Here is a 25,200-nt window from a genome sequence, read left to right as displayed (position 1 = left end):
TGGTGATAGACATCAATTTATACCACACGTTTCATGTCAATGGACCTGTTCCGACGAAGACAACGTTTAAGACTCTGGCTGACTAAGCAAGGCTCAGCCCCCTCATGCTGGAGCCACTTGGCCACCCCTTTCCATGTTGTATCTGATCATTTCCCTGGGTTCTTCTTGTTCCAGATCAACAGGCCCGGCTTGTAACATGTATGTATTCATGCCACATCCACTCCGTACAGCTACGAAACTTCACTACCTTTGCGTCCTCCAGAAAACCCCTTGGAGAACTATTCTGAGCAAGTAAGGTAGAGATCGACCTTGGGATACGAATAGGCTGTTCACCGCCATGCATACTGCAAGAACCCCGGATGATACCAATGATCGTGGGCAGTTGTCTGGTTCATTCGGTGTCTCCGCTCGCAGACGTAGCCCAGTCAGGCGTAGGCTGGCCTCTCTTACAGGGGTTGTGAGGTTGTGATCCGAACTTTAAGGCCTCCCAAGCTGCCGATCGCTGTCGTTGAATTGGCCTGTTTCGACTTCATACATGAGGGCTGAGCGGCGCGGCTGAGCCGCTGGCAAATGAGTAGCCGTCTGGGTGGCCGTTGTGCAAACCATAACAATGACCTGGAGATTGATTGTGATGTCGCCTGGGCGCAGGGTTTCCGTGTTTCAAGGGCAGCGTGTTGAAAATATAGATAGGTTCGTGTGGCTCCTCGCAAGCCGTAAGTTGGTTTCTCTTTCTTTGCACTGAGCATCAAGCATTCTCGATTCAAAACACTCTAAGTCGGCAAAAGATCATCACCCTCCCACAGCTTCTAGCAGCCCCAAATTGAACCCTCTTCCCATCAACCCCCAATTAAGACCTTCAATATGGAATTCCGCGGACGTAACAACTACGGTCCGCCTCCGAGTAGCTACGAGCCACGTCCAAACTTCTACGTCGAGCCCGTCGGTGCTGTCGGCTACGGCCCCGGGTATCGTCGGGGTATGGGCATGCGCGGTGGCTTCGGGTGCGATATGTGCGGACGTCGTCGCCGGTGCCGCTGCGACAGACCAGGCTTGCTCGGCGGACGCCGTCAGGGGCTTCTCAGCACGGTCATTGGTGGCACAATCAGCATGATGGAAGATCGGCACAGGGGCCAGAGGGAAGAACGCCTAATGCAGATGCAATATAGAATGGAGGAAGATATGCGATACGCCCGTGAGAGAGGGCTGGAGACCAGGGCCATGCAGAGCCAGACTCGTTCCCGAAGTGCCGTGCGGGAGGATGGTCGAGACAGCGAAAAAGACATCAGGAATCGGGACAGACAAGGCGCGAGAGCGCATAGTGAGGACGATTCTGACGACGAGGACCGTGGTGGTCGGATGGACGAGAAGCACGGTCTGAAGAGCGACGAGAGACAAAGGCAGGAGAGGATGGATGAGAAATTGCCTTCTTATCAAGCTGCTACGAAGAAGAATTAGATCAGCCTCAAGAGGAATGGAAGGGACCAGATCAACCGCCCTTGAGGTATTGATGATGTCTTAGCATGGTCTTGTAGCGGCTTCCGATTCGGATGTAATTCTTTGGTCCATGCGAACTTTCTCTTGTCTTTTTTGGGTGCCGGGACTAAATAGGTAGCTAGGAACGACCTGACTGGTCGCGGCCGTCGGCTTGCTCGAGCTTTTGTGCTGCACCCTCAGCCCAGTGCATAGCAGATCGTCTGTAGCAGTCGAAGAAGCCGCAATACCGCCGTGCAGACGTTGCTAGTTGCCATAGTTTGAGCTATTCAAAGTCGCCCTCTGTTGTCAAGCGGATGATCCCAGTGGCTCAAAACATAGCCATTACAGCGTATGTCCTGGACAATGTCCAGATCAATATTGAGCGGTCGTCGATCCTTCGTTCCTCTCGACCAGATCTCCCACGCCCAGTCCACGACCGACCTTGACTTTGACCATTTTATCCTTCTTCTCGCCTTCACCATTGACAGCTTCGCCGTCCTCGTCTTTCTTTCCTAACGAACCAACGCCGTCCCCTTCGTCTTTATCTTCCTCTGGCATGTCCTTGATCTGCATACTCCTCAGGTCCATCCGCATAGCATATGCATCCTCGCCATCGGCATAGTATTTGCTTTCGATCTTATCAACCTTATACCCCAACGTGTCCCGGTATAAATGCAGCGCGGCTGAATTTGACATTCTCACATGCAGACTGACATAATTCGCATTGAACACCTCGGCCATAGCTCGTTGGCTCATTCTCATCAATTTCTCTGCGATTCCTAACCTGCGGTGTGTGCGCATGACCGACAAGCTCGTAATGTGTCCGTGTTGTACACCGTCGGGCGGGTCCTCCTCCATCTTGGCCAGTACATAGCCCACCACTTTTGGATATGCCGCTGGTTTACCGCCTGGACCGCGGACAATTGCGACGAAAGATAGTTGAGGCCATGTCAGTGCGTGGTAGAGGTAGTATTTCAGGAAGTAGTTCTCGGGTAGGTTGGTTAGGTTACATTGTTGTATCGACGGCAGGAGTGAGATGTGTGAAGGATAGGAGGAGACAGGCACAATGTCAACCATGATGACGAATCTATTTCGACTGAAGTTCAAGGGCAGTAGGTGATCGAGGACGGTAAGACGGTAATGGTAACTGTGCACGAGGCTTAAAATGTTTGGCAACCATTTGGTGGAAAATGCGGCCGGCAAAACCGCGGCTGCTACATTCTGTACATTCTACGTTCTATATTCGGCTTGTTCAACTCCATGACCTTTCTACTGGTATTCGTTGACCAACTTGATACGCATCTCATCAAGCCCACGCCTGTTCGGCTGCACGCGAATTCATGCTATGGACATCTTCATGCCACCGTTGGCACAGATAACACTGCCCGTCGTCCATCCACTCTCCTCTGCACAAAGCATTCCTATCACACCAGCGATCTCGTCTGTAAATGCCGGTCTCTTCCCACCCATACCCTTCAGTACCATCTTGTCATATTCCTCCGGGTCGCCACCTGCGCGAGCTTGGATCACAGGATCACCGCCTTTGTAATTCATCAGAGGAGCTTGATCCACATACTGCTGATTGATCTTCCAGAACGTCTCTCCTGCCTGGGTATACATGTCTCCATGGACAGGTCCTGGATTGATCGCATTGACGGTACAATTCTCTGCCAATTCGCGAGCCCAAACCCGGGTCATTGCTTCAACAGCTGCCTTGGTGCCTGCGTATATTGATTGTGATTCACAACCAATGGCTGCAGACACACTCGAAACGTTCACAATCCGACCGGATCGGTCCTTTGGCAGGTACGGTTGACATGCTTGCACGAGCAGGAGAGGGGCCAGCACGTTGACACTATATTGTTTATGGAACTGCGTCTCTTCAATAGGTCCCAGCTCCGGATCGTTCAACAATTTGTTGCCGGCGATGCCTGCGTTGTTGATAATGATGTCGATCTGGAATGCCCCGGTCCGAGGATGGGAGAAGTTGTTCTTGGCCGTCGAGACGATATGAGGAGCAGCCCGAGTAGGTTCTGACAAGTCGGCTTGGACAGGAATGCAGACAATGCCGTACTCGTTGCTGAGGTCCTCGCAGAGAGCTTTGGTAGGTTCGGTGGACGAGTCGGAAGTATAAACAAGAAGCAGCGAGCACCCTTTGGCAGCCAAGTTGCGAGCGACCGCTGCTCCAATACCTAGACAGCGTCAACGAAGCCCCTTATCCTCGGCCGTGAGTGTGTTACCTCTTGATCCGCCGGTGACAATCCCAAACTTGCCCTCGTGAGGCCTAAAGACAACGTCTTTTGGCATGTTGGTCGACGAGAATGTTCGTCTTGGAGCGATTCTACTTGCCATCTTGTTAGAATCCCACGGTAGGTCTGTAGGACTGCTCTATAGCTTTTCTGGTCGGGCCGTTAATGACTATGGTGGGATGCTTGGTGGAGCGAACGCGGGGAGGGATTTTGAGCGCGACTCCATGAACCGGGCGCAGACGGCCCGCAGCCAACATTATGTGATGGAAAGAGAACAAGTGGCCAAACAATCATCCACTCTTCAAAGAATAGTCTTCCTACTTCATTTGCCGTTATCCGATCGCTGTTCCTACCGAAAACGCATGGCCGTTCATGGACTTTCTCAAATCTGCAGTTGCCTCTGCCATTGCCAAATCGAGTTCCTTTCCGGTCACCGTCGGAGATAGAATCGATGCAGGTGAATCGATATGGGCTCTACATAATGGGGTCAAGAAGGTGTGCAAGGTCTTCCTGCAAAGGCTGGTACGGTCTCTAAGAACGGTCTAGGACGACAACACTCCCTGTTGCCTCTTCACCTTCGACATCAACAAAGACAAAGCTCGACTACCCCTAGCGAAGAATGCCGCTCGAAAGTTGCGCACATTACGGCATCCCGGAGTCATTCGAGTGATTGACGTGATTGAAAATGAAACGCACATCTATATCATCACGGAGAAGGTGACGCCTCTGAGTTGGCACATCAAGCGCAAGAGCCTGAGTGAGGAGACCATAAAATGGGGGTTGTACAGTGTTTCTTCGACTCTCAAATTCATCAACAATGAGGCCTCTTCAGTACATGGAGCTGTTCGAGTCGCGTCAATATACACAAGCGAAAGCGGAGAGTGGAAGCTGGGCGGATTCGAAGTCCTCAGTTCCATGAATGAGGACGATGCGATAATTTATACCTATGGAAGTCTATTGCCGGACTCAAATCGATATGCTCCTCCTGAAGTCGTGAATGGCGGCTGGTCCGCCATTAAAAAGAACCCGCTGGGAGCGCCGGACGCCTACGGTCTCGGTATACTGGTCTTTGAAGCTTTCAATGGCAGCTTCATGGGCAATGATCAACTTAATCAGCCCAGAAGTATATCGGCCAACATGGTTCAGAGCTATCGAAGGCTTGTCAATTCCAATCCAAAGCTCAGACTCTCAGCAAGTCAGTTTGTTGATCAAGGGAAGAAAACAGGAGGCTTTTTCGAGACCCCGCTCATCCACATCACGGAAGGAGCAGACAGCCTGGGGCTCAAAAGCGAGGAGGAAAGGGATCAATTCCTAGGGTGAGCACAGCTACCCTTGACTGAGATCGGGTCACTGACTCGAATAGCGAACTCGATGAACTTACAGACGACTTTCCTGAAGACTTCTTCAAGATGAAAATCCTACCAGAATTGCTGAAATCCGTTGAATTTGGTGGTGGAGGACCTAGTGTCTTTGGAGCTATAATGAAGATAGGACTCAAGATGTCGGACGACGAATTCGAGTCCAGACTTGGACCCGTCGTCATCCGTCTCTTCAATAGTCCTGATCGTGCGATGAGAGTGTGCCTACTCGATAACTTACCTCTGATGGTCGATCGAATCCCGCAGAAAGATGTCAACGGCAAGATCTGGCCGGCCATGACAACAGGGTTTACTGATACAGCTCCAGTCGTCAGAGAACAGACTGTCAAAGGCGTCTTGTCAGTAATCTCCAAGCTCTCTGATCGTGTCATCAATGGGGAGCTCCTTCGGTTTCTGGCCAAAACTGCAAACGACGAGCAACCTGGCATCCGTACTAATACAATCATCTGCCTTGGCAAGATTGCCAGGAATCTCGGTGTCGGTTCACGATCCAAGGTGCTCATTGCAGCCTTCACCCGAGCACTCAGAGATCCGTTTGTGCATGCTCGAAATGCTGCTCTGATGACTCTCAACGCGACAATCGACGTCTTCAGCGATGATGACTGTGCCACAAAAATTTTACCGGCCATTTGTGTCATGCTCGTAGACAAGGAGAAGTTAGTCCGTGATCAAGCGAACAAGGCGCTGGACAGCTATCTCCAGAGAGTAAGAAAGTATGCTTCGGCGATGCCAGATACCGTGCTACCACCTGAGGGCGCTGCCAGCACCGCCACAGCGGCAGCACTAACTCGAATGGGGAACCAAAACGATACCGGCTGGGCTGGTTGGGCGATCTCCTCCTTCACCAACAAGTTGGCTGGAGCAAGAGGGGAAATGGCTCCCACAGCCGCCATGAACGGATCAGCACTGACGCAAACTCAGTCACTGCCTGCATCTGGTCGGGCTACTCCAAGTATTAACGTGGTGCATGAGAAGCCTGTGTCTTCACCAAAAGCCTTTGCTACTCACACACCGAGAAGCTCTACTTCGCAACCACCAGAAGTCGAGGAAGCGTTTGGGGAAGACTCAATGGATGCATGGGGCACGATGGATGATGACGGCGACAATTTCTTCGACGCCTCGTCGAACCGCCCAGCCAAGACGGCAAACCCTGGGCCTGCCGCCGCCTTTGATGACGGTGGAGAGCCGGATTTCGCAGGGTGGTTGGCCGCACAGTCCAAAGCGAAGACGCCGAAGCAATTACCCAAAGGTCTGAGCAAGACAAATACCACTGGTGGTAGTCTGAATGCTCGACCCTCAGGTCCTCCCCGAAGTGCTTCAGCCGGTGGGGGAATCATGGCCAAACGGCCGGCCGTAGCAGCGGCAAGGACTGCAGCAAGTGTAGCTGCCAACAAAGACGTCAAGAAGGAGGCGCCGAAACCCAAAGAGCCGGATATCAACGATGACGATTGGGGGGCTGATTGGGAGTGAACTTGACGCTCACTGGCTTGCTTTGATGAACATATGCCGCATATTAGCGACGGAGATTAGATCATGGTTCTGGAATCTGGGCGACTCAAGCGAGGCGTTGGGCGTTCTTCTTGCGAATGGTAACAGTTGTTTATTGTTCGTTCGGCCACCTGCGACAAAAGCATTCAGTTGGGATACCAGCGGTACCTGGTGCATGAGATACACAAGCCACTAGTACAGAGGGCCAAATCAACTATACGAGCTACATCAGCTACTAGTACTTCAAGGCGAAGCGACTCGCTGTTGGCTACCTGGCAACGTCTCTTCCACCGTACCCTGTCTGTTCGTCGACCTCGACTACAACATACTCGGGGATCAAAATCCGCATAGTCACCTCGAGCATGGGAACGCTGAGTGCTTATGTGAATATCCCGACAAGAAGTGGACCTAGCAGACAGAGAAATCGGAGTTTTGCTAGGAAGGATCGAGAAAAATGCTATGCGAGAGTGGAAATGATCGCACATGGAATGGCAATTTCTCTGCCACTGGCAGGGTATTGAAATGGCTTGGTCGAGCAGGATCTACTCGCTTTGGAAGAATGTGAGACTCCAGCATCTCTTTCCGCCGGCTTCTGCGCCGTTCAGCGAGCATTCGCACTTCCTCAGTCAATTACAGGCTGGCCTCGTGCTTCGATTTTCCTTTTATTGTTTGACCGACTCATTTGATCCTCCCGTCCTGGACCATCTCTCTCATGACCTCGATCGTCTTCTCTACCGCCATCTTGGCCGTCTTCCATTCTTTCTCTTTTGCCGCTTTGAGGCCTGCCTCGTCGCCCTCCAACTCATAATGTAGCCACTCAAACGTGTATGTCATGTACAGATTCCCGTCCGCATCCTCGCTGATCACGTTTTGCACCTTGCTCCCGTTCGGCTGGTGGAACTCGACCTTCATAGGCTCAAAGGCGATGCATTTTTCTTGTACGCGACGATTTCCATCGCGGAAGACGACCTCGCGGACGGTGATGGGATTTCCGTGTTCTGTGTACGAGGTAGATATCACGTCTGTTGAGACGATGGCGCCACCAACAAAGTCTTGCCCTGCGCGGATCTTCTTTTCGAGACCCTGCCAGATTTGAGCGTACGTGAGGACGGGGCTTGCACCGGGAGGATTGATGGGTGCGGTGAAGGCGATGTTGTTGGCAGGCGCCGGTTTGACGGGTTGTCCGCTCATGATGTGTGTACACGCGAAACCACGGGCTGTTTGACTCTGACGGACCATGAGCCTCACGTCGGCTTTAAGTACAAGTCAGAGGGAGTGTTAGCATTGTATCAGGTGAGGCTCATTGGGAGGGTTGAATCTGAATGTTTGGCAAGCATTGGGTAAGCTCCGGCATCACTTTACTGCGAACTCCGACGATGAAGAAGCTAAGTTACTGAGCGAGTGGAGTGCCCTTGGTACTTGGAGCCCAGCCAGCTGTGAATTGATGGACATTATCCAAATGCCATACTCGTATTGCCACAGGCTACAACCCATACGAGATGCCATCACATGTGGTCGAAGGGACAGCTGCAGAGAAGTTTACCAATCCCTTTATTCCTATGATGACCACATAACGTCGTCTTCGCTGTTCCCTCCTTATCGGTCTCTGCAAATCACCACGCTATTCTGGGTGGCTGCTCGCAGCTGACATAACGATCAACAACGTTCGCTTAGCTTGGCTCCAAATGAAAAGGCAAGCCGATTCGTTCAAGGCCTGCTGCTGCCTGTCGAATGCGACCCCAGGAGCCCCATCATTGTCAGCAACTTAGGTCAGTGGCGTGGAAAAGGCGTGGGAAAAATACGCTCAGACCAATCTGTCGACATCTTTGGAGGGTCCGCACCATTTGCTTGTACATAGTATGCGGGAAAGCATGCTATTCCTTTCGAATTGACCACTCGAGTAGTGTCTGCGGAGATGATCCAGGCACAGGAGTCATCTGTCGGTGCGGGGCACAGGACTATACATATGCGAATTGTCTCGACTGCGATGTTCGGACCACAAGTACTTGTTCGAGGCGATAACCACGAACAATGTCGACAGCCACGGTAGTTGAAGATCTGCCCGTACTGACGAAACCGAAGAGAACACGTAAAACTCACAGCAAGGTCAGGACAGGATGCCTGACGTGCAAGTACGTATCAGCAAGTGATTGTCTAGATGTCGGTCACTGACTTCGACAGAATTCGAAGAAAGAAATGTGGGGAAGAGAAGCCCTTCTGTCTGCGCTGCACAAGTACAGGTTCGTGATCGCAACACGATCTTCCGAGAAGGCTCTGAATACTGAGACAAAGTACAGGTCGGAAATGTGATGGATACCCGCAGCAGCCGTCGCCGCCAACCTCAAATGAAGACTCTCCCATAAGCATCTGTGAACCCGATCCGAAGCGCCAGAAGACAAGTACAAATGGCAAAGTGGCTATTCCCTCACTTCCGAGAACAACCAAACCGGCGGGTATCGATGAAGACTTCGCTCAGTTGTACAGACCACCTGTCAAGGTCATGTTCGAGGCTGACAATGACTTCTACTGTTTCGACTTCTTCCGATCGCGAACAGGCCCGGAATTTGCCGCATATTTTGACAGCTCCATCTGGCGCACATATGCTGTAAAAGCCGCTCTGCAGCATCCGACTGTGCTAGCAGCCGCAACGGCCGTCGGCGCCGTTCACCGCAGATTTGAGCTGGGTATCTCACGAGAAGCCTTCGAATACTGCGATCTCTCAGACAAATTGTATCAGAAAGCGCTTCGAATGCTATCAAACGACTTAGCTTCCGACCATCCGAGTGCCGCTGAAATCAACATGATGACAATGAAACTGTTCAGCGTATTCGAGACGTTCCAAGGCAACTATGATCTGGCACAGGCGCATATGACAAATGGCTTGAAGGGCCTACTCCGGCAAAATCGGCGCACTACCTACAGAGACACTCACTACCGCACCGTAGACATCAACCACGAAAGCCTTCGAAAACTATTCCTCAAGCTCGAACTAGAATCAGTTCGACTATTCGACGGGCCGGCCAACATTCTCAGCGACCCGGAAGGATCCCTCCCCGTACCCCCTCTTAACCCTTTTGACCCCGATTCACTCTCGTATCTTCCCGACCCGAATCCCTACCCAATCCCTCGAGCATTCACCTGCCTTTCGCAGGCCCGCGACGTTCTCTTCACCGAGACGAAATGGATCTGGCACACCTGGACGCTCCTCGAGCAGGGCCTCCTGGTGGGCTCCCGCTTCACGCGCCATCATACACACATCTCCCGCCTGCTGCAATGGTCAATGGCCTACGCTGAGTTCTCCAAGACGGAGCGCAGCCGACGAAATTCTAACTCGCACGAAAAGCACTGCGGCCACCTTTTGAAGGCGTACCGCGAAGCCGCCTATTTATTGCTACTCACGCAAATGGCCTTCCACTCCCCTGAGACGGGCGAGGTGATTGTCCCTCTGTGTGACCCGCCCGAGACTTGCGATTGCCACAAATCGTGCCGGACGTACGCGGAGCGCAGGGAGGCTCTGAACGCGCATTTCGCGCGCATCCTAGTCCTGTGCGAGAGTATCTTCAATCAGAGTTCGTTTTTCGCGTACGAGGAGCACAGTATCAGCGTGGACTCGGGCATCGGACCACCATTGTACCTCGGCAGCAGGAGATGTCGGAGTACCAAGGTCAGGCATCAGGTCACGTGCCTGCTGGAGGAGAGCGAAATCCAGAAACGTGTCTGGGATACGCTGGGCGTGTACACGATCGCAGAGAAGTTGAGCAGTATTGAAGAGCACGCCGTGGTTGGCTGCGGGGCAGTCGCAGCGGAGCTGGAGCCTAAGTGGGTGGACATCACGTTCTTTTTGGATGAGAGGAGGGCGCTCTTGAGGTATTGTACGGCGGACCCCGAGGGGATGGGCGGTAAAATGAGAGGGACGGGCCTGGTTACGGAGCGGTACACAGGGAGTGGGAGTGGCGGTTTGGTGTGGACGCAGGAGTGGATCGCCTTTTGATCATGGATGTCGAGGATCGTGGGAATGAATATGCTCATCCTGCATGGCCTCTGTTGCAATGCTGGGCTTATGGTCTGGGTGGCACGTCTTCATGGGATGTCCATATCGGATGGGTTGGATGGACAAAACACACACTTGTAAATGGCGGTCAAAAGGAAGAATATGAGCGAGTAGTTGTTTCATGAATTTCCCATTCTTGATTGTGGCATTTATCTGAACGGATCGCTCCACGGCCAGATGACACGACTAACGCCTTGCTAGTCTGACATACAACTATATAATCGAATATCGGTTTCCAAAGCTCAACAAGTCTACAAGAACCACAATTGTAACGTGTTTATACCGCCCTCCTTCTGAACCCAAATTTGCCAGGACTCCTACTCGACCGGGCCCCCTGTTTTTCCCTCGTAGCACTCCCATCACTCGCCCGACTCCTCTTCTCAGCCTTCCTTCGCCCCGTACAGCAACAGACACCACAACACGTGCCAGTTTGCATCAAAAAGCCAACCAAATTCAGCCCCGTAGCGACCCACATAAACGCCAGCATCGGCTTCCCCAGGTACGCCTTGATGTTCAAATCGGCGGCGCCGGAAAACTTGTTTTGGAAAATGACAAACATGACCGTGGCTATCACGGCCGCGGCCGCCGTGAACAACAGCGCCGCAAACGTCAAGATTGTGACGGGCAGCTGTCGAAAGAAAATCCGGCGCGCCTTGTGCTGCCACCTCGGCCGCTTGCTGAAGCCCATAGGCGCCAAGAAGACGCATAAAAAGGTGAGGATGGTGCCGACCAAGAAACAGGCAAACATCCATTGGCTCGCGAGCTTGACCAGGTTAAGCACGTCGATGACCTCGGTTGGTAGGGTGATGCTCGCGCCGGCGAGCAGTTCGTTCAGAATGATTTCGACCGGGTTGAACCAATACAGCGTCTTTGTGGGGCTGCAGTAAGTGATGCCCTCGCCATTGTAGCCTTCGCAGAAATTCCACAGGCCGACTTGGTAGAAGTCGTGCAGGCCGATGGACTGGGCGATGCTGTTGATGAAGATGGCGTTGGGATATGAGAGCGGGATGATGTCGGCGAGGCTGATCTTGAGAAAATACGTGGAGCGGATGACGGGGTTGTCGTTGATGTTGCCTATCTCGACGAGGATGAGGAAAATGGTGGCGATGAGATAGAGTGCTACGGTGAAGATGCGGAGGCCCGTTGGCTTGGGCTTTTGGTAGTTGGATAGAGGGTCGTCTTTCGTTTCATGGGTGGGAGAGGTGGTGGTGGTGGTCGTCGTCGTGTTGTGGTTGGAGCGGGAGAAGAGTGCCATGGTCGGTAGAGCCCCCCTTTTGATTTGATCCGGTGGCCGCACTGCCCTTTTGGTCGTTGGGGCAGGATGATGTCGAATCGATTGGCCGAGGGAAGAGGAAAGCTATGAGAGTGTTGGTGTTGTCGTTGTCGTCGTCGAAGAAAAAAATTGCTTGAGAAAAGAACAACGGACGACTAGTAGATCGGAATAAGCTGCATTGGCGCCGACCAATGCGTCATGACGAGGTCGAACATGGAAACGAATACGATGTTTTGAAAAGGTAGCAGCCGAGCACTACTGTCGTACTCCATACTGTGTACAAGTACATTAGACGATGTGGACGATCCAAGGCCTGGCGGTCCGGGCGTGCAATGGTCTGGGTGTTTGGTCAGCCTTGGAAGCTTGCAACGGGGTTTGTCATGGATGTGGCTGAAGAACAGAGTGGATACAAATGACATAGTGAGACAAGTTTAAATGACATGCCTAGACCTGATAGAGGCAAGTGGTGGGTTAGATGCCGTAATGCCGAAACTTTGTCTGGTCAACAATTACACGTCAAATAAAATCGAGCCTCTAAATAATAAATTTCACCTCTTGCCGTGGTTCCGATGAGATCAGTGACATTGAAAAGACAGAGTATGACAGAGAAGTTGATACGAGCGTAACATTCAGAGTCTCAAGCATTACTACCTACCTAGGTAGCTATGTAGTTATGTGCTATAATGTGACAGGCACCTGGGCAGCACTCTTAGGTGACGCTCAATTAGGTGCGGTTTAAGTGATTTCTCAATGTTTTTCTCCAAGACATCGACCACGCGTCATTCTGCATGTGTCAGGGCCCCTCTGTAATACTGTATCATATCCACACCCCCTGTAGCAAACCCACAGTACCTGACCATACCCACCACCTAGATGCCCACTACGGCCCCGCCTGGGTCTGTATCTTCCATCCTAATGGTTCTGTCGATCGTGTAGAGAGTACGGAGTATCCATACGAGAATCATCACTACTGTCACTTCTCATCCACAGTCGACCGATATCTGACTTTTTCATTTCTACCGACGACATCCTCATCATTGACCGTCAGGTTTATACACGCGCATCATTAGTCTGCTCATGAATACTCCGGCATAGATCATATTCGGAGAGCTTCGTGGCTTCTGGCCCATCTCCCTTGCTCAACCTTTTTCTCAGACCAGACCACAAGATGCAGCTAAGCCTTTTCGCCCTATTCGCCAGCCTTGCGCTGCAGGCGTCGGCTCAATCTAACAGTCAAAGTGACTCAACGACGGATTCGGCCTCAGCTACAGCTACTGCAGCAGACTACGCCAGTGGGACCTATGCCGACGTGAGCACCACTATCACATTCACGGCCACCACCAATTATGCCACAATACCAGATCTTTCCAGCCTCATGGCTACGGACAACGCTACGGCTGCGGCGTCGAGTCCAGGCTCCAGTAACGCCACAACTACGTCCACGTCAAGCGCGACGGCCACAGTGCTCTCTGGCACAGCAAGGACGACATCTCTGAATGGTACAACGACAAGGAACTCCACCACCACAGCAACCTCATCATCGGCACGTCCCACTAACACTGTTCCTTGCAACGGCCATCCTCAATTCTGTCAACGGAAATACAGCAACATCACCCAGGTCGCCGCGCACAACAGTCCGTTCATCCGGTCAGGCTCCCTTGCAGCTAATCAGGAGTTGGATGTGACGACCCAACTCAACGACGGCATCCGAATGTGTAAGTACCTCTTATATCCAATGCTGACATACTACTGATACGTCCGATTTCCAGTACAATTCCAAGTTCACCTCGTCAATGGCACACTGTACCTCTGCCATACATCCTGTGACCTCCTCAACGTCGGCACATTGCAAAACTACCTCACTACTGTGACCAAATGGTTACGTGCGCACACCAGCGACGTCATCACCATCCTAATCGGCAACTATGACCTTGTCGACCCAGGGAATTTCACCATTCCAATCGTCAACTCGGGCTTAATCGATTTCGTTTATACTCCGCCCACGATGCCTATGCCTCTCGACTCATGGCCCACCCTCGCGGAGATGATCTTCCGCCAGACACGCGCCGTCGTCATGCTCGACTACCAAGCTAATCAGACTGCCATTCCCTGGCTTCTTGATGAGTTCAGCCAAATGTGGGAGACGCCGTTCTCGCCTACGGACCGCGACTTCCCCTGTACAGCACAGCGCCCGCCCAATCAGGCCGTCGCTACACGTGAGAATAGGATGTACATGGCGAACCACAACTTGAACCTCGACGTCAACATCGCGGGCATAAGCATGCTCGTGCCCTTCTTTCCCCTGCTCAACGAAACCAATGCGGTCACGGGCTACGGGTCCGCCGGTCGCGCTGTGACGAATTGCACAACCAAGTGGAATCGGCCACCGAATTTCTTGCTCGTGGACTATTATAACATTGGCAGTTTCAACGGGAGTGTGTTCGAGGTCGCGGCAGATGCAAATAATGTGACGTACGATCGTTCTTCATGCTGTGGCACGGCTGGGACGAGTGCAGCCTTGAAAGACGTCGTGAATTGCAGGTTCATGCTAACGCTTATAACGCTGGTTGGTGGTCTTTTGCTGCTCTGAATTGGCTGCACGGATTCATCAACTTTTGGAAACGGCATCCATGGAAATGAAACCGAAAGACCGGAATTGGGAATATTTTTGCCTTGTGAATATTGGCTACGACTGATCTTGCACAATTGAATTGCATTAGCGAGGGTGTTGATGAATTGTGGGCTGTATTGGATACTCCATTAATATTTATTTGTTTAATCAGCCTGGGTTAATCCACGAAGTCTACGGTTCTCTTGTCCATGTCCTTTCCTCCAACGCACGATAAACCTTCCATTGTGTCGAGCGCATCGTCACTGCCATGCATGCTTTGGAATCGCAAGCTCGACACGCAGTCAGCGATGCTGAGCACGATGTTGGGTACAGCAGACCCATTTCTCCATGTGATCCGTCTCCATCTTTCATCTTCGCATCCTGTTTCGCGAATTCTATGCGACCCAACACGCATGTGATGGACGCGTCAAGGAGGGTGGGTTCTGGAAGGCTATTTCGCAGACTCGGTACAGGAAGTGCTTGCTAGAGGGCGATAGGAGAGACGCTGGATTGCACAAGCTTTCACACGTGTTTGAGCGTTGGTGTAACTTGGTCGAGGGAGGAATGTATGGGCGATGAAGTACGGAGTCATGTCCAGGAAATCAGGATCACGTCGAACAAAATATTCAATAACGGCGGAATTTATCCGCAATTCCTCCAGTCGGCAACGAGGTTGACGTTGCACGATCAACAACTCCGACTTCAGCTAAGGCGAGAAGCGTCGATCATGATCAACACCAAGCTGAAAGTTCGATTTCGGGAACAAATACTCCACGTCCGTCTCAACACTTGAGCATGCAAAGGTGATATGGAAGAAAATACTAGTATGTACGGCAACACGGCCGAGTCGTATTTATGAACGCGACACCAACAAGAAATGAGTCGGAGTCGGGGAGGCGAACGCGGACTCGTTCAGGTACGTCCAACTTACTGCCAATCACGAAGATCTCTGACAGTCGTCCCTGCAGGCTGTCTCTTGTGTCGGAGGAGAAAGGTGAAATGCGATGAGCGTAGAGACAATGGTTGCGCGAATTGCGAGAGGCTAGATCTGCACTGTCCGGGCTATGGAAACACCTCCATGAGTCCCCAGTCGGCTGCATCTGGCACGCCCAACTTGACTGAAGCGGGCACTAAAAGGCAACGCACAATACAGTCGTGTGAAAGATGTCGAACGTCGAAAACGAGGTGCTCGGGCGAGCGGCCGTCGTGTGCTCGATGCTACCAGAAGAAGGTCAGGTGTATTTACAACGACAAGCCAACCTCCAAACAGGCCATGCATGTCGAGTCTCCCAACTTGATCATGACAAAACAGTCGACTTCGACCTTGTCCGAGCAAGCGAACGTACATGCAGCCAGTCAACCCATGCAGATCTCGGCCGAAGAGCGAAGCGATGCACTAGCTTGGTCAGTCAGAGTCATGAGGATATTGTGGCCCTGCTGAGGCTCATCTAGGCTCTGCTTGTCCCAATTGCCGTCAACTGAACAGACACGGATACTTGCCCAGCACTATTTTGCCAACATACACCCTCTTCGTTGCTTCGGTTTCATCCATAAGCCCTCGTTTATGCAGAGGCTGGACGAAGGACTTGCCTTCAACGACAAAGAAAACACCCTTCTTTACATCGTTTGTGCTTTGGGTGCCAAGTGAGGCTACTCGGCCCCTTATATTGCTTTGGGTCATCTTGCCAATGACGAAACTCTAGGTTTTATGCTCTCGAGCACAATAAGACGGCCAATTCCTTGACTTCTGAATCAATTCGAGCGGCTGGAAATCAGTGGGCAAACACGGCTAAGCGTAGAGTACTGGACAGCTTTGGGCAGGTATCAGTCGAGAACTTGATGGTAAGCCATCCTGATCAACACATTCGTCGCCGGCTCACTAATGCTGGTCAGGCAGCTGTCCTCCTTCAAGACCATGAAATCCGTCAAGGCAACTACGCTTCTGCTTTTATGTGGACTGGAGTTACTGCTCGAATGGCGCATGCTCTTCAAATCAACCTTGAGTTTTCGACTGACGTGCTCTGCTTGGACTCCTCGGCATCTCCTCCCGCGACGGTCAAAGAGTCACGGCGGCGCCTGATGTGGGCGTGTTATGTGCTTGATGCTTCAGTCGGCAGTGGTGTGGATCAATTGACTCTCCTCCATGAGCGAGACATCAAGATACAGCTACCCTGCGATGAACGCTACTTCCTCCTCCAGAAGCCATGCCTCACGGAAACTCTTCTGCCTGGACGTGTCCTCAATTTCGTACCGCAAAACATGATACCTTCGGAGCCTGCTGGCAATATGGGTTTGGCTGCATATTATTTACGGCTCATTGAGGTTCGCAAAAGAGTCGTGAGGTAAGAACATGATACTCTTCGAGATGTTCTCCAATGTCTGACAGGATGCTCTGCAGGTATGTGAAGCATCTAGACACTGCAAGCCCACCTTGGATGGCCGACTCCGAGTTTGCCATGCTGGAACGTGACCTAAACTCGTGGTATTCGACCTTACCAGAGAGCCTCCTCTTTACTTCCGCCTCAGTGTATATCCGAACCGATACCGGCGAATTTGGAGCGTTATGCAGTCTGCATGCCACATACCATGCCACGATGATCGACCTATATCGAGTTTTTGTGCCTGCTTTGTACAAGCTCCGATCCAGTTTCGACTTTCCACCTCAGCAACATCAATTCCTCAATCAGCACCGGCTCTCCCTGTTTGGTCATTCGAGGAGTCTGGCAGATATAGTCAGACAAGCAATATCCAGAGATTCAGTCAAAGCGTTGGCGGACTTCTGGTGGCCAAGTATTGTATATGACTCTTGCCGTCAGCTCGTTTACTACCTCACCCAGTTCTCCAACGACACAGCCGGCAAGGCGGCATTGGCTGCAGAGGTCACCAGTCTCGTGAAGAGTAATATCAAAGCACTCAACCTAATGAAAGTTTTGTACGCTATGGCCGAGCCCCTGAGCGTGGCAGCGGAAAGAATGCTCGCAAAGGCTGGGATGGCTCGATTCGAAGGTAGCGTCGTTCCGCGAGACGCTGTCGATCCTGAGGAACCAGAAAGGTAAGCTGGTTTCAATCGCGTCCCGTTCTACAGATCACAAACAACTGCTGACATGGACTTCCGTAGTCCTAGTGCTCCAGGAACGCCGTCGCAAAGCGCTCCGGACTACGTCCTACATCCACTGTCGATCTATCGGCTGGCTCGCAAAACCATTTCTGAAAAGCACGCTCCCGAGAAGATACCTTCGCCGTTGACCAGCACTTTGAGTCCTGTTTCTGTCTCCGCGCGGACCGACGTGACTTCGAATCCACTGCATGTCCCCTTAACGTACGATGGGACCGGGATGGACCCATCACAACGACTAAGCTACGAACCACAGCAAGTAATGTTTGAAGAGAACATCGCAGGTGGCACGTCCATTGAGGAAGAGCTTCAACTGAACTACCCACTTGAGATGACCAGTTTCTGGCAACCAGCTGAGACCCTCGCGGACGGAGCGTACAACTTTGACCCTCCTAGCTGGATGGGTGAATTTCCAAACGCCGACACTTGGCTGGATTCCTGGCCTGGAGCTCCGCGGACTCAATTCTAGGTTTGGCACGTTTGGCAAGTTGTACGAAGCACTTCATCCATAGCCACGGGGACAGAAGTGAGATGGTCGTCGCTTCGACATCCGATCCGAAATATTGCCCCGCTCCAGGCCTACCACTGCAACGGTCGGAACTCCTCAGAAAGGGCAGCTTTTCGAGCCCTCGTGATGTTGCAAACCAGATCAGGTACTCCGTACACTCAGCGGCAGTCACCCCTTGACTATCGTCAGCAGTTTCCAACCACACTGTCTGCCCGTAACCGGTAGCCGAGTCTCCGGCACCAAAGACGTTCCGCCAGCTGCACGACTCTCGGAGTGGACCACATCGCTACCTCGAGATTATAGATCTGGGGTTCCTACTTAGCAAAATAACAGATTCTCGGCAAACAAAAGAATTACTGAGTAAGGCTCGATGTCAGGCAGGAAGAACATACTGCTTCTGATAGCAGATGACCTGGGTCGGAATATCTCGACTTATGACGCCCTGTCACCAGCGAAGACGCCTCATCTCAGCGAGCTAGCCCGGTCAGGATCGCTGTTCACGCACGCTTTTGCGTCGACTGCATCCTGTTCACCCTCTCGGACCACCATCTATACTGGACTTCATACACATACCAACGGTAATTACGGCTTGGCTGATGGATGGAATGCCTTTTGCACGTTCTCTCACGTCGAAAGTGCACCCAAGATATTCAGGTCTCTCGGCTATCTGACCGGCATTATTGGGAAGGTTCATGTAGGCCCTCCGGACGTATACCCGTGGCAGATCCGAGAGGAGAGCTCGACACGAGATGTTGCATGGGTTGCCGACCAAGCGGAAGCCTTTTTTGCCCAGGCGAAACGAGCGGACAAGCCATTTTTCCTGACGGTCGGCTATATCGACCCGCATCGTGTAATGGGCGAACGAGGCGGGTTCGGAAATAAAGACAGCGGCTTCGATGCGCGTATTCAGGACAAGAAGTACAGTCCTGACGAGATTGAAGTACCTGACTTTTTGAGCGATCTGCCCGAGGTCCGCAGAGAATTGGCAGAGTACTGCCGCAGCATCAATCGACTAGACCAGGGCATTGGCATGATTCTGTCAGCCCTGCAACGGCAGGGTGCTGCTGACGACACACTGGTCATATTCATGTCGGACAATGGTCCGCCATTTGTGAATTCCAAGACAACACTTTACGATGCTGGTGTTCGATTACCTCTACTCATCAGGCAGCCAGGAGTCAAAGCCGGAGTAGCGAACCCGAATTTGGCCTCCTGGGTCGACATCCTGCCAACAATGCTCGACTGGACGGGACATTCCGTACTCAATGTCAAGGAGGCAAGTCCGCGGCGAGGCCGGTCCTTGTTACCAATTATGGCGGAAGAACAAGAAATGCCAGGATGGGATAGAGTCTACGGATCGCATACATTCCACGAGATCACCAATTTCTGGCCTACACGCTTCCTCCGAAACAGGCGCTTTAAATACCACCGCAATGTGGTATGGAAACTGGATTTCCCCTTTGCTCTGGACTTATACGCCTCGATGTCCTTCGAGGCCATGCGGAACTCTGCCGGGTCGGATGCTACAGGTGATGACATCTTGATTGGGTCGCGCAAGTTGAAGGACTACTTCCAACGTCCGCCTGAGGAATTATATGATCTTGAAGCCGATCCATCCGAGGTTCGAAACCTTGCAGGTGAAAAGGAGTATGAAGCTATCCTATTGGAAATGCGGAAGGACCTGGAAAAGTGGCAGGCAGAGACCAAAGACCCATTTTTATGGCGTGATGGGATAAGCCTCTTGCTGGCCAAATCCTACATGCGAGACGAGGGCATGAAAGTGCCGGATCGATTCGACTTTGATGTCAGAGCTCCCAGCAACATCAATGGCAAGATGGTCAATCTTGCAGACATATAGTATCCAGCAGCAGCTTGATCTGAGATAGCGAATAAAATCGTAAACAAAGCAAGTACACATCTCCCACGCAAGGACGACTGGGGCATAAGACCATGAATGGTCCCGGGTCAATTATCATGTGGCCGGAGTGACTGTACTTGCAGATTGAGGAGGTCAGACGCCCCGGCTGCAAGATGGATGGACCAGGTCAAGCACGGAAAGGGAGACGACAGGAGGGAAGATTGGCCTGCGTGGGACTTTCGCTCATACCAAAGAAGATATAAGCGACAGCCGTGTGCCTGTTAACCGACACCCGACGACAGGCTTCCTGCGACGCCACGGATTTATTCCCCCAGAACTCATAGGACACTAAACTCCATCACGCAATCGCCATGTGCTTTATAAACAGGTCATTCTGGGGAATCAACATGGAGATGGTCAACCTGCAAGAAGACTCAAAGTACTGTCGTCTGCCTTGCTGGACTGGAGGACAATTTGCTCCTCACCATGGCCATCCTCCGAGGCCACCGAATCACCAATATCTACGCCGTTGCCGGCCTGTGTACCATCGGCGGCCTGATACAAGGGTTTGATGTGTCGAGCATGTCAGCCATCATCGGGACGCAGGAGTACAAGGAGTATTTCAACAACCCTGACTCGGTAACTCAAGGTGGCATTACTGCCTCGATGGCAGGCGGGTCGTTGCTGGGTGCGCTGTTCGCATCATGGCTAGGGGACAGAATCGGGCGACGAGACTCACTGTTCGTGGCATGTGTTGTCTGGCTAGTTGGCTCGGCAATCATGGCTGCTGTCCAGGACATTCCAATGCTTATAGCCTCGCGAGTTATCAACGGATTTGCCGTTGGAATCCTGACGAGCCAAGGGTATGTTGTCGAAAACCTCAGGGCAACAGATCTGTCTGAAAAAAATCTCTAGGCCTATCCTTATTGCTGAAATCAGTCCTCCAAATCTACGTGGCAGACTAATCTCTCTCCAGCAGTGGATGATTACTTGGGGGGTATGATGTTCTCTCTCGGTACAAGGATCTGTTACATGTTACAGTGCTGACCGGCTTCCAGATCCTTATCATGTACTTCATCAGTTTCGGCTGCTCTTACATCAAAAATAGCACAGCTTCGTTCCGGATCCCCTGGGCGCTGCAGACAATCCCGACCTTGATCCTGATGGCCGCGTTGCCATTCCTCCCCCGCTCGCCTCGCTGGCTGGCGTCAAAGGACCGATGGGACGAAGCACTCGACATTCTCGCCGCGCTACACTCCAAAGGGAACAAACAAGACCCGCTGATCCTGACCGAAGTTCGGCAGATTCGAGACAAGATCGAGCTGGAGAGGCAAAACAAGTCGGTGTCGTGGATGGAGTTGCTCAAGAGAAAGAACATCATCCGAGTACATTGTGCTATATTCGCACATATCTGGTCACAATACAGTGGCACCAACGCGATGATGTTCTACATCGTTTATATCTTCCAGGTAAGACTCTGACTCGTCGTCAGCACTTGCATTGTCCGCACCACATACATCATGCGTTGCTAACCTACAACGCGACGTCAGATGGCCGGGCTGGGCAAGAACACATTGGTCATAGCCTCGATTCAGTACGTTATCAACGTGGTCATGACCTTACCTGCTCTTGCATTCATGGACAAATGGCCGCGGCGCAAAGTCATGATGATCGGAAGCTGCGGTATGGCAATCTGGCTCTTCACCGAGGGAGCGCTGATGGCAAGCTACGGTCACGCGGTGCCTGGCGGGCTTAATGGAGTTTCGACCGTGACTTGGACCGTTGACAATAGCGCGGCAAGCAAGGCGATCATTGCTTGCAGCTATTTGTTCATCGCAACTTATGCGACTACCTGGGGGTGAGTCTCAGTTTCACATAGGCTGACATATAAGAATTTCTGCTAATATGTTCTGATTCGGACAGACCTGTCGGATGGTGAGTTGTCTCGCACACGTGGCTGCTCCAGATCCCATTGCCCAATTGTTGTGATACTAATGATTCGTGCTCAACTCATAGGATCTACCCTGCAGAGATCATCCCTCTTTACATCCGGTCAAAGTCCGTCTCGCTTGCGACGGTGTTCAACTGGTCAATGAACTTCTCACTGACATTCTTCACGCCACCGGCTTTCCGCAATATTCAGTGGAAGGCAAGTCAAATCTTACTCCCGCCACTCCCCCGAAAGTCCAATAAAGACTGCTAGCATAGTACTACTGTGGCTAACATCTTTCTTTCTTTCTTGCAGGTCTACATGATCTTCGGGACTTTTTGCCTAGCCGCGTTCGTGCATGTATTTCTCCTTTTCCAGGAAACGCAAGGAAAATCGCTCGAAGAAATCGACCCCGTCTTCGACAATGAATCCATCTGGGCGTTCAAGGTCAAGCACCACCCGGAAGAGTTCAAGCACGAAATCGAGCATACCAAGCAGCTCAAGGTCGCTGGGCTGGAGCCGACGAAGATCGAGGTCGAGGTGGCGGACAAACGGGCTTGAATACCGCAACGTTAAGAAACTTATGTGCGAACTTCGATTGTAAACAGGTGGAGCTCCACAGTATTACTGGTCTTCTTTCACGGCAGTGGTGCTTTCTGAGGGCTGAATAGTGAGGCAGACCGTAGTTATCCCCTGGGTCTTGACTATGTCTTATGCCTGAGGTGTTAGGCTCCTATGTAGCTTAATGCTTAACGCAAGGCTGTACAAGTGTAATCTCGACAAGGAAGTCAGCCGCAAGGCTACCTGCCCCTTCCCGCTCTCCACAGCCTTGGCAGGCCCACCTCGGGGGATGATACTATGTAATCATTTTGTATTTTGGTGGCCAGACAGATGGGGAGATGTGTATAAATAGTGTTCTTACAACTTAGGTCTACCAAGAATGTTAAAAAGTTAACATGCAAATCCAAGTCCCTATTCTCTGCGTTGGCCTATCGCAACAAAGAAAACACCACCCGATGGGCTCCAGATATCACGCTAAGGGGTGGCATCCCCAATTGGTGCTTTCATACTGTAAATAAAGCATCGCAGCCTCACTTGCTGTCACCGAGACCTGCAGTGTCCCGTTCGTGACTTGAATGACCTGCACGCTCTCGTCCTCGGTCAAGACCTGCCGCCCAATCCCGTCATTCTCTTTCGTGTTCCAGCTCACTCCGCCCCATGTGATGTTCTCATTCGCATAAGCAGTCGCGCCACAAGGACTCGTCAAAGTCTTCTTCTGCACAGATTTGACATCGTCCGGCACCGCAATGGTGAAAGTCTCGGCGGGCCGTGATGATGTCAAGTCTGTGCAATTTGAATTACTAACGTTAGTAAGCTTCCCGTCCCAGTACTGCAGGTTCAGCACGGCAATTTTCGCAAGCCTGTCATCCTCGTACGCCGCATATGCGGACAAGAAATCTGACTGTACACCAGTACCAGTGACGTTGACCTCCGTCACTGTCGTGTTGCTGGTACTTTTTCCGAGTGACGACCTAATGAACTCGGCAGCGAAGACATGGGCATAGAACGGGGCGAGAACCTCGTTTGTCTTGTTGGATGTCCCGTCTGGACTGGAATAATCGACACTCCAGAGCGAAAAGGTAAATGACACGCCGGACTGGTAATTGATCCAGCCCACACCCACGGACATGCTGTGCAGCATGAAGTCGACCTGCGACAGCGCGGCGCCGAGGACAGCTTGCAATGGTGAATCGTTGCTGCCGTTGCCAAGCGAGCTGCCGACCTCGCCGAGAACGAGCGGAATGGGTTGCGGCTCCAGCTCGTTGAGAAATCCTGCAGCGTCGGCAATCTGCGCCGAGCCGGTCTTGATGGCGGCGTGGTTCATCAGGTCATTTTGCAGGCTTGTTGTATCGTCAATCTTGGTCTGATAGTAGTGCACCGACACGCTTTTGATGCGAGCCTGGTCTTGGACGAGGTTTGCATCGTTGAACAGGTCACGAATGTCCCATTGTCCGTCGACTGTGGCGGGGCTGGAGAGGAGGCTGTTGGTTGTCTCGGCTGAAACGGCTGCTGCTTGCCAGATCTTGGTGGTGTTGGTGAGCTTCAGTCTTGCTTCGATGTCGTCGGTCCATTCGGTCCATTGCGAGACGTAGTCGGACGCTGTCCAGTCTGAAGAACGAGTGTTGCCGGAGTAGAGATTGACCTCATTGCCTAGTTCCAACGCCAGAATGTTCTCAGGTTCGATGGCCGCGTAAGCTGCCTGAGCGATGATCAAGGAGCTGCTGAGATGCTCGTACGCGAAGGGTATGTCGAAAATGTATCTCGCATCGGGGAAGTACTCGAAGATATCGAAATATGAAGGTCCAAATGTCATGTTCGTGGGAATACCGGCCGACTGCTGGCTTGGTGGGACAACGATCGGCTCAATCTGATTCGCGTCATAGCCCAGAGAATGGTCACTATCATATAGCGTTAGCAAGATATGTAAGTCCAATATGAATGTTTACACACAGAGAAGTGCCACCCACGCGGATGATCGGCTGCGTTTGTGTCTTGTTGGCGATGGCTTGCACCAGATTTTGGGAGAATGTGTTCGCTGTGCCATTCGGGCCTTTTTCGACGGCTTCAGTGCATGACTCCCGTTTTCCCTGGTTGGAGACTTACCAGCATAGAACAGGAACGACTTGGCTTCGAAAGCGAAACCTGCGAATGCAGGATTGACTGGAGGTGCAGCTCCTGCTGGGGTGGTGGGTGAAGGAGATATTGACGGCGAAGCCGTAGCTCGTACTAACAGCGATGCAGCAGTCCCTGCTGATAGCAGAAAAGAGCCAAAGCCCATGCTTGCATATGGAGGGATCATATTAGCGGAGCGGTTGTTGATCACACTGAAGGTGTCAGGCTCTCATCTGTCCCCCAAGTATTTATTCAAGACCATGGGAATAGCCTTGTGGCCATGTTCCTTACAAAGCCACTGCGACGAGGCGGAAACCCTTGCGCAATACAACCCCTCCCATGTGAGGCCATTCATTTCGGGACACCCTGTCGCAAAACTCGTCCACATGATCTACCGGCTGAATGAGATTGCAGGTCGAGAGCCTTGACACACGGTAGCGGGCCTGACCTACTTCTGGGACAACGCATGATTTCCGATGCGACATGAAAACAGGGCTGAGGCTGTATTGAGGCCTGACTGACTGGATAGCTCGACCTGAACGCGTGGTGTCGAGGTGGGAATGTTTTCGACTTGTCGTCGGATGTCGCTTAG

At 52.0% G+C, this 25,200-nt stretch overlaps 12 protein-coding genes across 14 annotated transcripts; 7 read left to right on the top strand and 5 right to left on the bottom strand.

The window, feature by feature from the left end:
* Positions 1–861: 861 nt before the first annotated feature.
* On the top strand, positions 862–1,536 carry PV05_09724 (uncharacterized protein; the record flags this gene model as incomplete). Its single annotated transcript, XM_013456079.1, has 1 exon — positions 862–1,536. The coding sequence occupies one exon, from the start codon at positions 862–864 to the stop codon at positions 1,453–1,455; it is 594 nt and encodes a 197-aa protein (XP_013311533.1). The 3' UTR covers positions 1,456–1,536.
* On the bottom strand, positions 1,416–2,609 carry PV05_09723 (uncharacterized protein). Its single transcript, XM_013456078.1, has one exon. It carries the CDS (start codon positions 2,548–2,550, stop codon positions 1,846–1,848), a length of 705 nt encoding a protein of 234 aa, XP_013311532.1. The 5' UTR covers positions 2,551–2,609; the 3' UTR covers positions 1,416–1,845.
* A 43-nt stretch (positions 2,610–2,652) lies between these two features.
* On the bottom strand, positions 2,653–3,929 carry PV05_09722 (uncharacterized protein). Its single transcript, XM_013456077.1, has 2 exons — positions 3,714–3,929; positions 2,653–3,665 (listed from the first exon to the last, which is right to left on the bottom strand). Exons 1-2 carry the CDS (start codon positions 3,823–3,825, stop codon positions 2,812–2,814), a joined length of 966 nt encoding a protein of 321 aa, XP_013311531.1. The 5' UTR covers positions 3,826–3,929; the 3' UTR covers positions 2,653–2,811.
* An 80-nt stretch (positions 3,930–4,009) lies between these two features.
* Positions 4,010–7,402, top strand: PV05_09721. Of its 2 annotated transcripts, XM_013456076.1 has the most exons (3): positions 4,010–4,217; positions 4,269–5,038; positions 5,086–7,402. In XM_013456076.1, exons 1-3 carry the CDS (start codon positions 4,095–4,097, stop codon positions 6,569–6,571), a joined length of 2,379 nt encoding a protein of 792 aa, XP_013311530.1. In that variant the 5' UTR covers positions 4,010–4,094; the 3' UTR covers positions 6,572–7,402. The 2 variants fall into 2 exon arrangements, with proteins under 2 accessions (XP_013311530.1, XP_013311529.1); XM_013456075.1 differs by having other exon boundaries at positions 4,010–5,038.
* On the bottom strand, positions 6,959–7,930 carry PV05_09720 (uncharacterized protein). Its single transcript, XM_013456074.1, has one exon. The coding sequence runs from the start codon at positions 7,826–7,828 to the stop codon at positions 7,268–7,270; it is 561 nt and encodes a 186-aa protein (XP_013311528.1). The 5' UTR covers positions 7,829–7,930; the 3' UTR covers positions 6,959–7,267.
* Positions 7,931–8,327: 397 nt separating this feature from the next.
* On the top strand, positions 8,328–10,864 carry PV05_09719 (uncharacterized protein). The gene is made up of 3 exons (XM_013456073.1): positions 8,328–8,721; positions 8,771–8,829; positions 8,887–10,864. Exons 1-3 carry the CDS (start codon positions 8,621–8,623, stop codon positions 10,578–10,580), a joined length of 1,854 nt encoding a protein of 617 aa, XP_013311527.1. The 5' UTR covers positions 8,328–8,620; the 3' UTR covers positions 10,581–10,864.
* Positions 10,776–12,254, bottom strand: PV05_09718 (uncharacterized protein). The gene has a single exon (XM_013456072.1). The coding sequence runs from the start codon at positions 11,893–11,895 to the stop codon at positions 10,918–10,920; it is 978 nt and encodes a 325-aa protein (XP_013311526.1). The 5' UTR covers positions 11,896–12,254; the 3' UTR covers positions 10,776–10,917.
* Positions 12,255–12,914: 660 nt separating this feature from the next.
* PV05_09717 (uncharacterized protein) lies at positions 12,915–14,716 on the top strand. Its single transcript, XM_013456071.1, has 2 exons — positions 12,915–13,628; positions 13,683–14,716. Exons 1-2 carry the CDS (start codon positions 13,082–13,084, stop codon positions 14,501–14,503), a joined length of 1,368 nt encoding a protein of 455 aa, XP_013311525.1. The 5' UTR covers positions 12,915–13,081; the 3' UTR covers positions 14,504–14,716.
* A 622-nt stretch (positions 14,717–15,338) lies between these two features.
* PV05_09716 lies at positions 15,339–18,108 on the top strand (the record flags this gene model as incomplete). 2 transcript variants are annotated; one of them, XM_013456070.1, is made up of 7 exons in its annotated part: positions 15,339–15,440; positions 15,493–15,928; positions 15,977–16,168; positions 16,228–16,366; positions 16,418–16,866; positions 16,923–17,576; positions 17,643–18,108. In XM_013456070.1, exons 1-7 carry the CDS (start codon positions 15,380–15,382, stop codon positions 18,106–18,108), a joined length of 2,397 nt encoding a protein of 798 aa, XP_013311524.1. In that variant the 5' UTR covers positions 15,339–15,379. The 2 variants fall into 2 exon arrangements, with proteins under 2 accessions (XP_013311524.1, XP_013311523.1); XM_013456069.1 differs by lacking the exons at positions 15,339–15,440; positions 15,493–15,928 and having other exon boundaries at positions 15,937–16,168.
* A 409-nt stretch (positions 18,109–18,517) lies between these two features.
* Positions 18,518–20,029, top strand: PV05_09715 (uncharacterized protein; the record flags this gene model as incomplete). The annotated part of the gene is made up of 1 exon (XM_013456068.1): positions 18,518–20,029. The coding sequence occupies one exon, from the start codon at positions 18,518–18,520 to the stop codon at positions 20,003–20,005; it is 1,488 nt and encodes a 495-aa protein (XP_013311522.1). The 3' UTR covers positions 20,006–20,029.
* A 462-nt stretch (positions 20,030–20,491) lies between these two features.
* On the top strand, positions 20,492–22,496 carry PV05_09714 (uncharacterized protein; the record flags this gene model as incomplete). The annotated part of the gene is made up of 7 exons (XM_013456067.1): positions 20,492–20,868; positions 20,921–21,002; positions 21,064–21,474; positions 21,556–21,863; positions 21,929–21,940; positions 22,022–22,158; positions 22,282–22,496. 7 exons carry the CDS (start codon positions 20,492–20,494, stop codon positions 22,494–22,496), a joined length of 1,542 nt encoding a protein of 513 aa, XP_013311521.1.
* A 469-nt stretch (positions 22,497–22,965) lies between these two features.
* PV05_09713 (uncharacterized protein) lies at positions 22,966–24,774 on the bottom strand (the record flags this gene model as incomplete). The annotated part of the gene is made up of 3 exons (XM_013456066.1): positions 22,966–24,394; positions 24,447–24,546; positions 24,600–24,774. 3 exons carry the CDS (start codon positions 24,772–24,774, stop codon positions 22,966–22,968), a joined length of 1,704 nt encoding a protein of 567 aa, XP_013311520.1.
* Positions 24,775–25,200: the final 426 nt, after the last annotated feature.

Source organism: Exophiala xenobiotica, assembly GCF_000835505.1.
Source record: "Exophiala xenobiotica strain CBS 118157 unplaced genomic scaffold supercont1.6, whole genome shotgun sequence".
NCBI lineage: Eukaryota > Fungi > Ascomycota > Eurotiomycetes > Chaetothyriales > Herpotrichiellaceae > Exophiala > Exophiala xenobiotica.
This window is presented reverse-complemented; position numbering and strand designations above follow the sequence as displayed.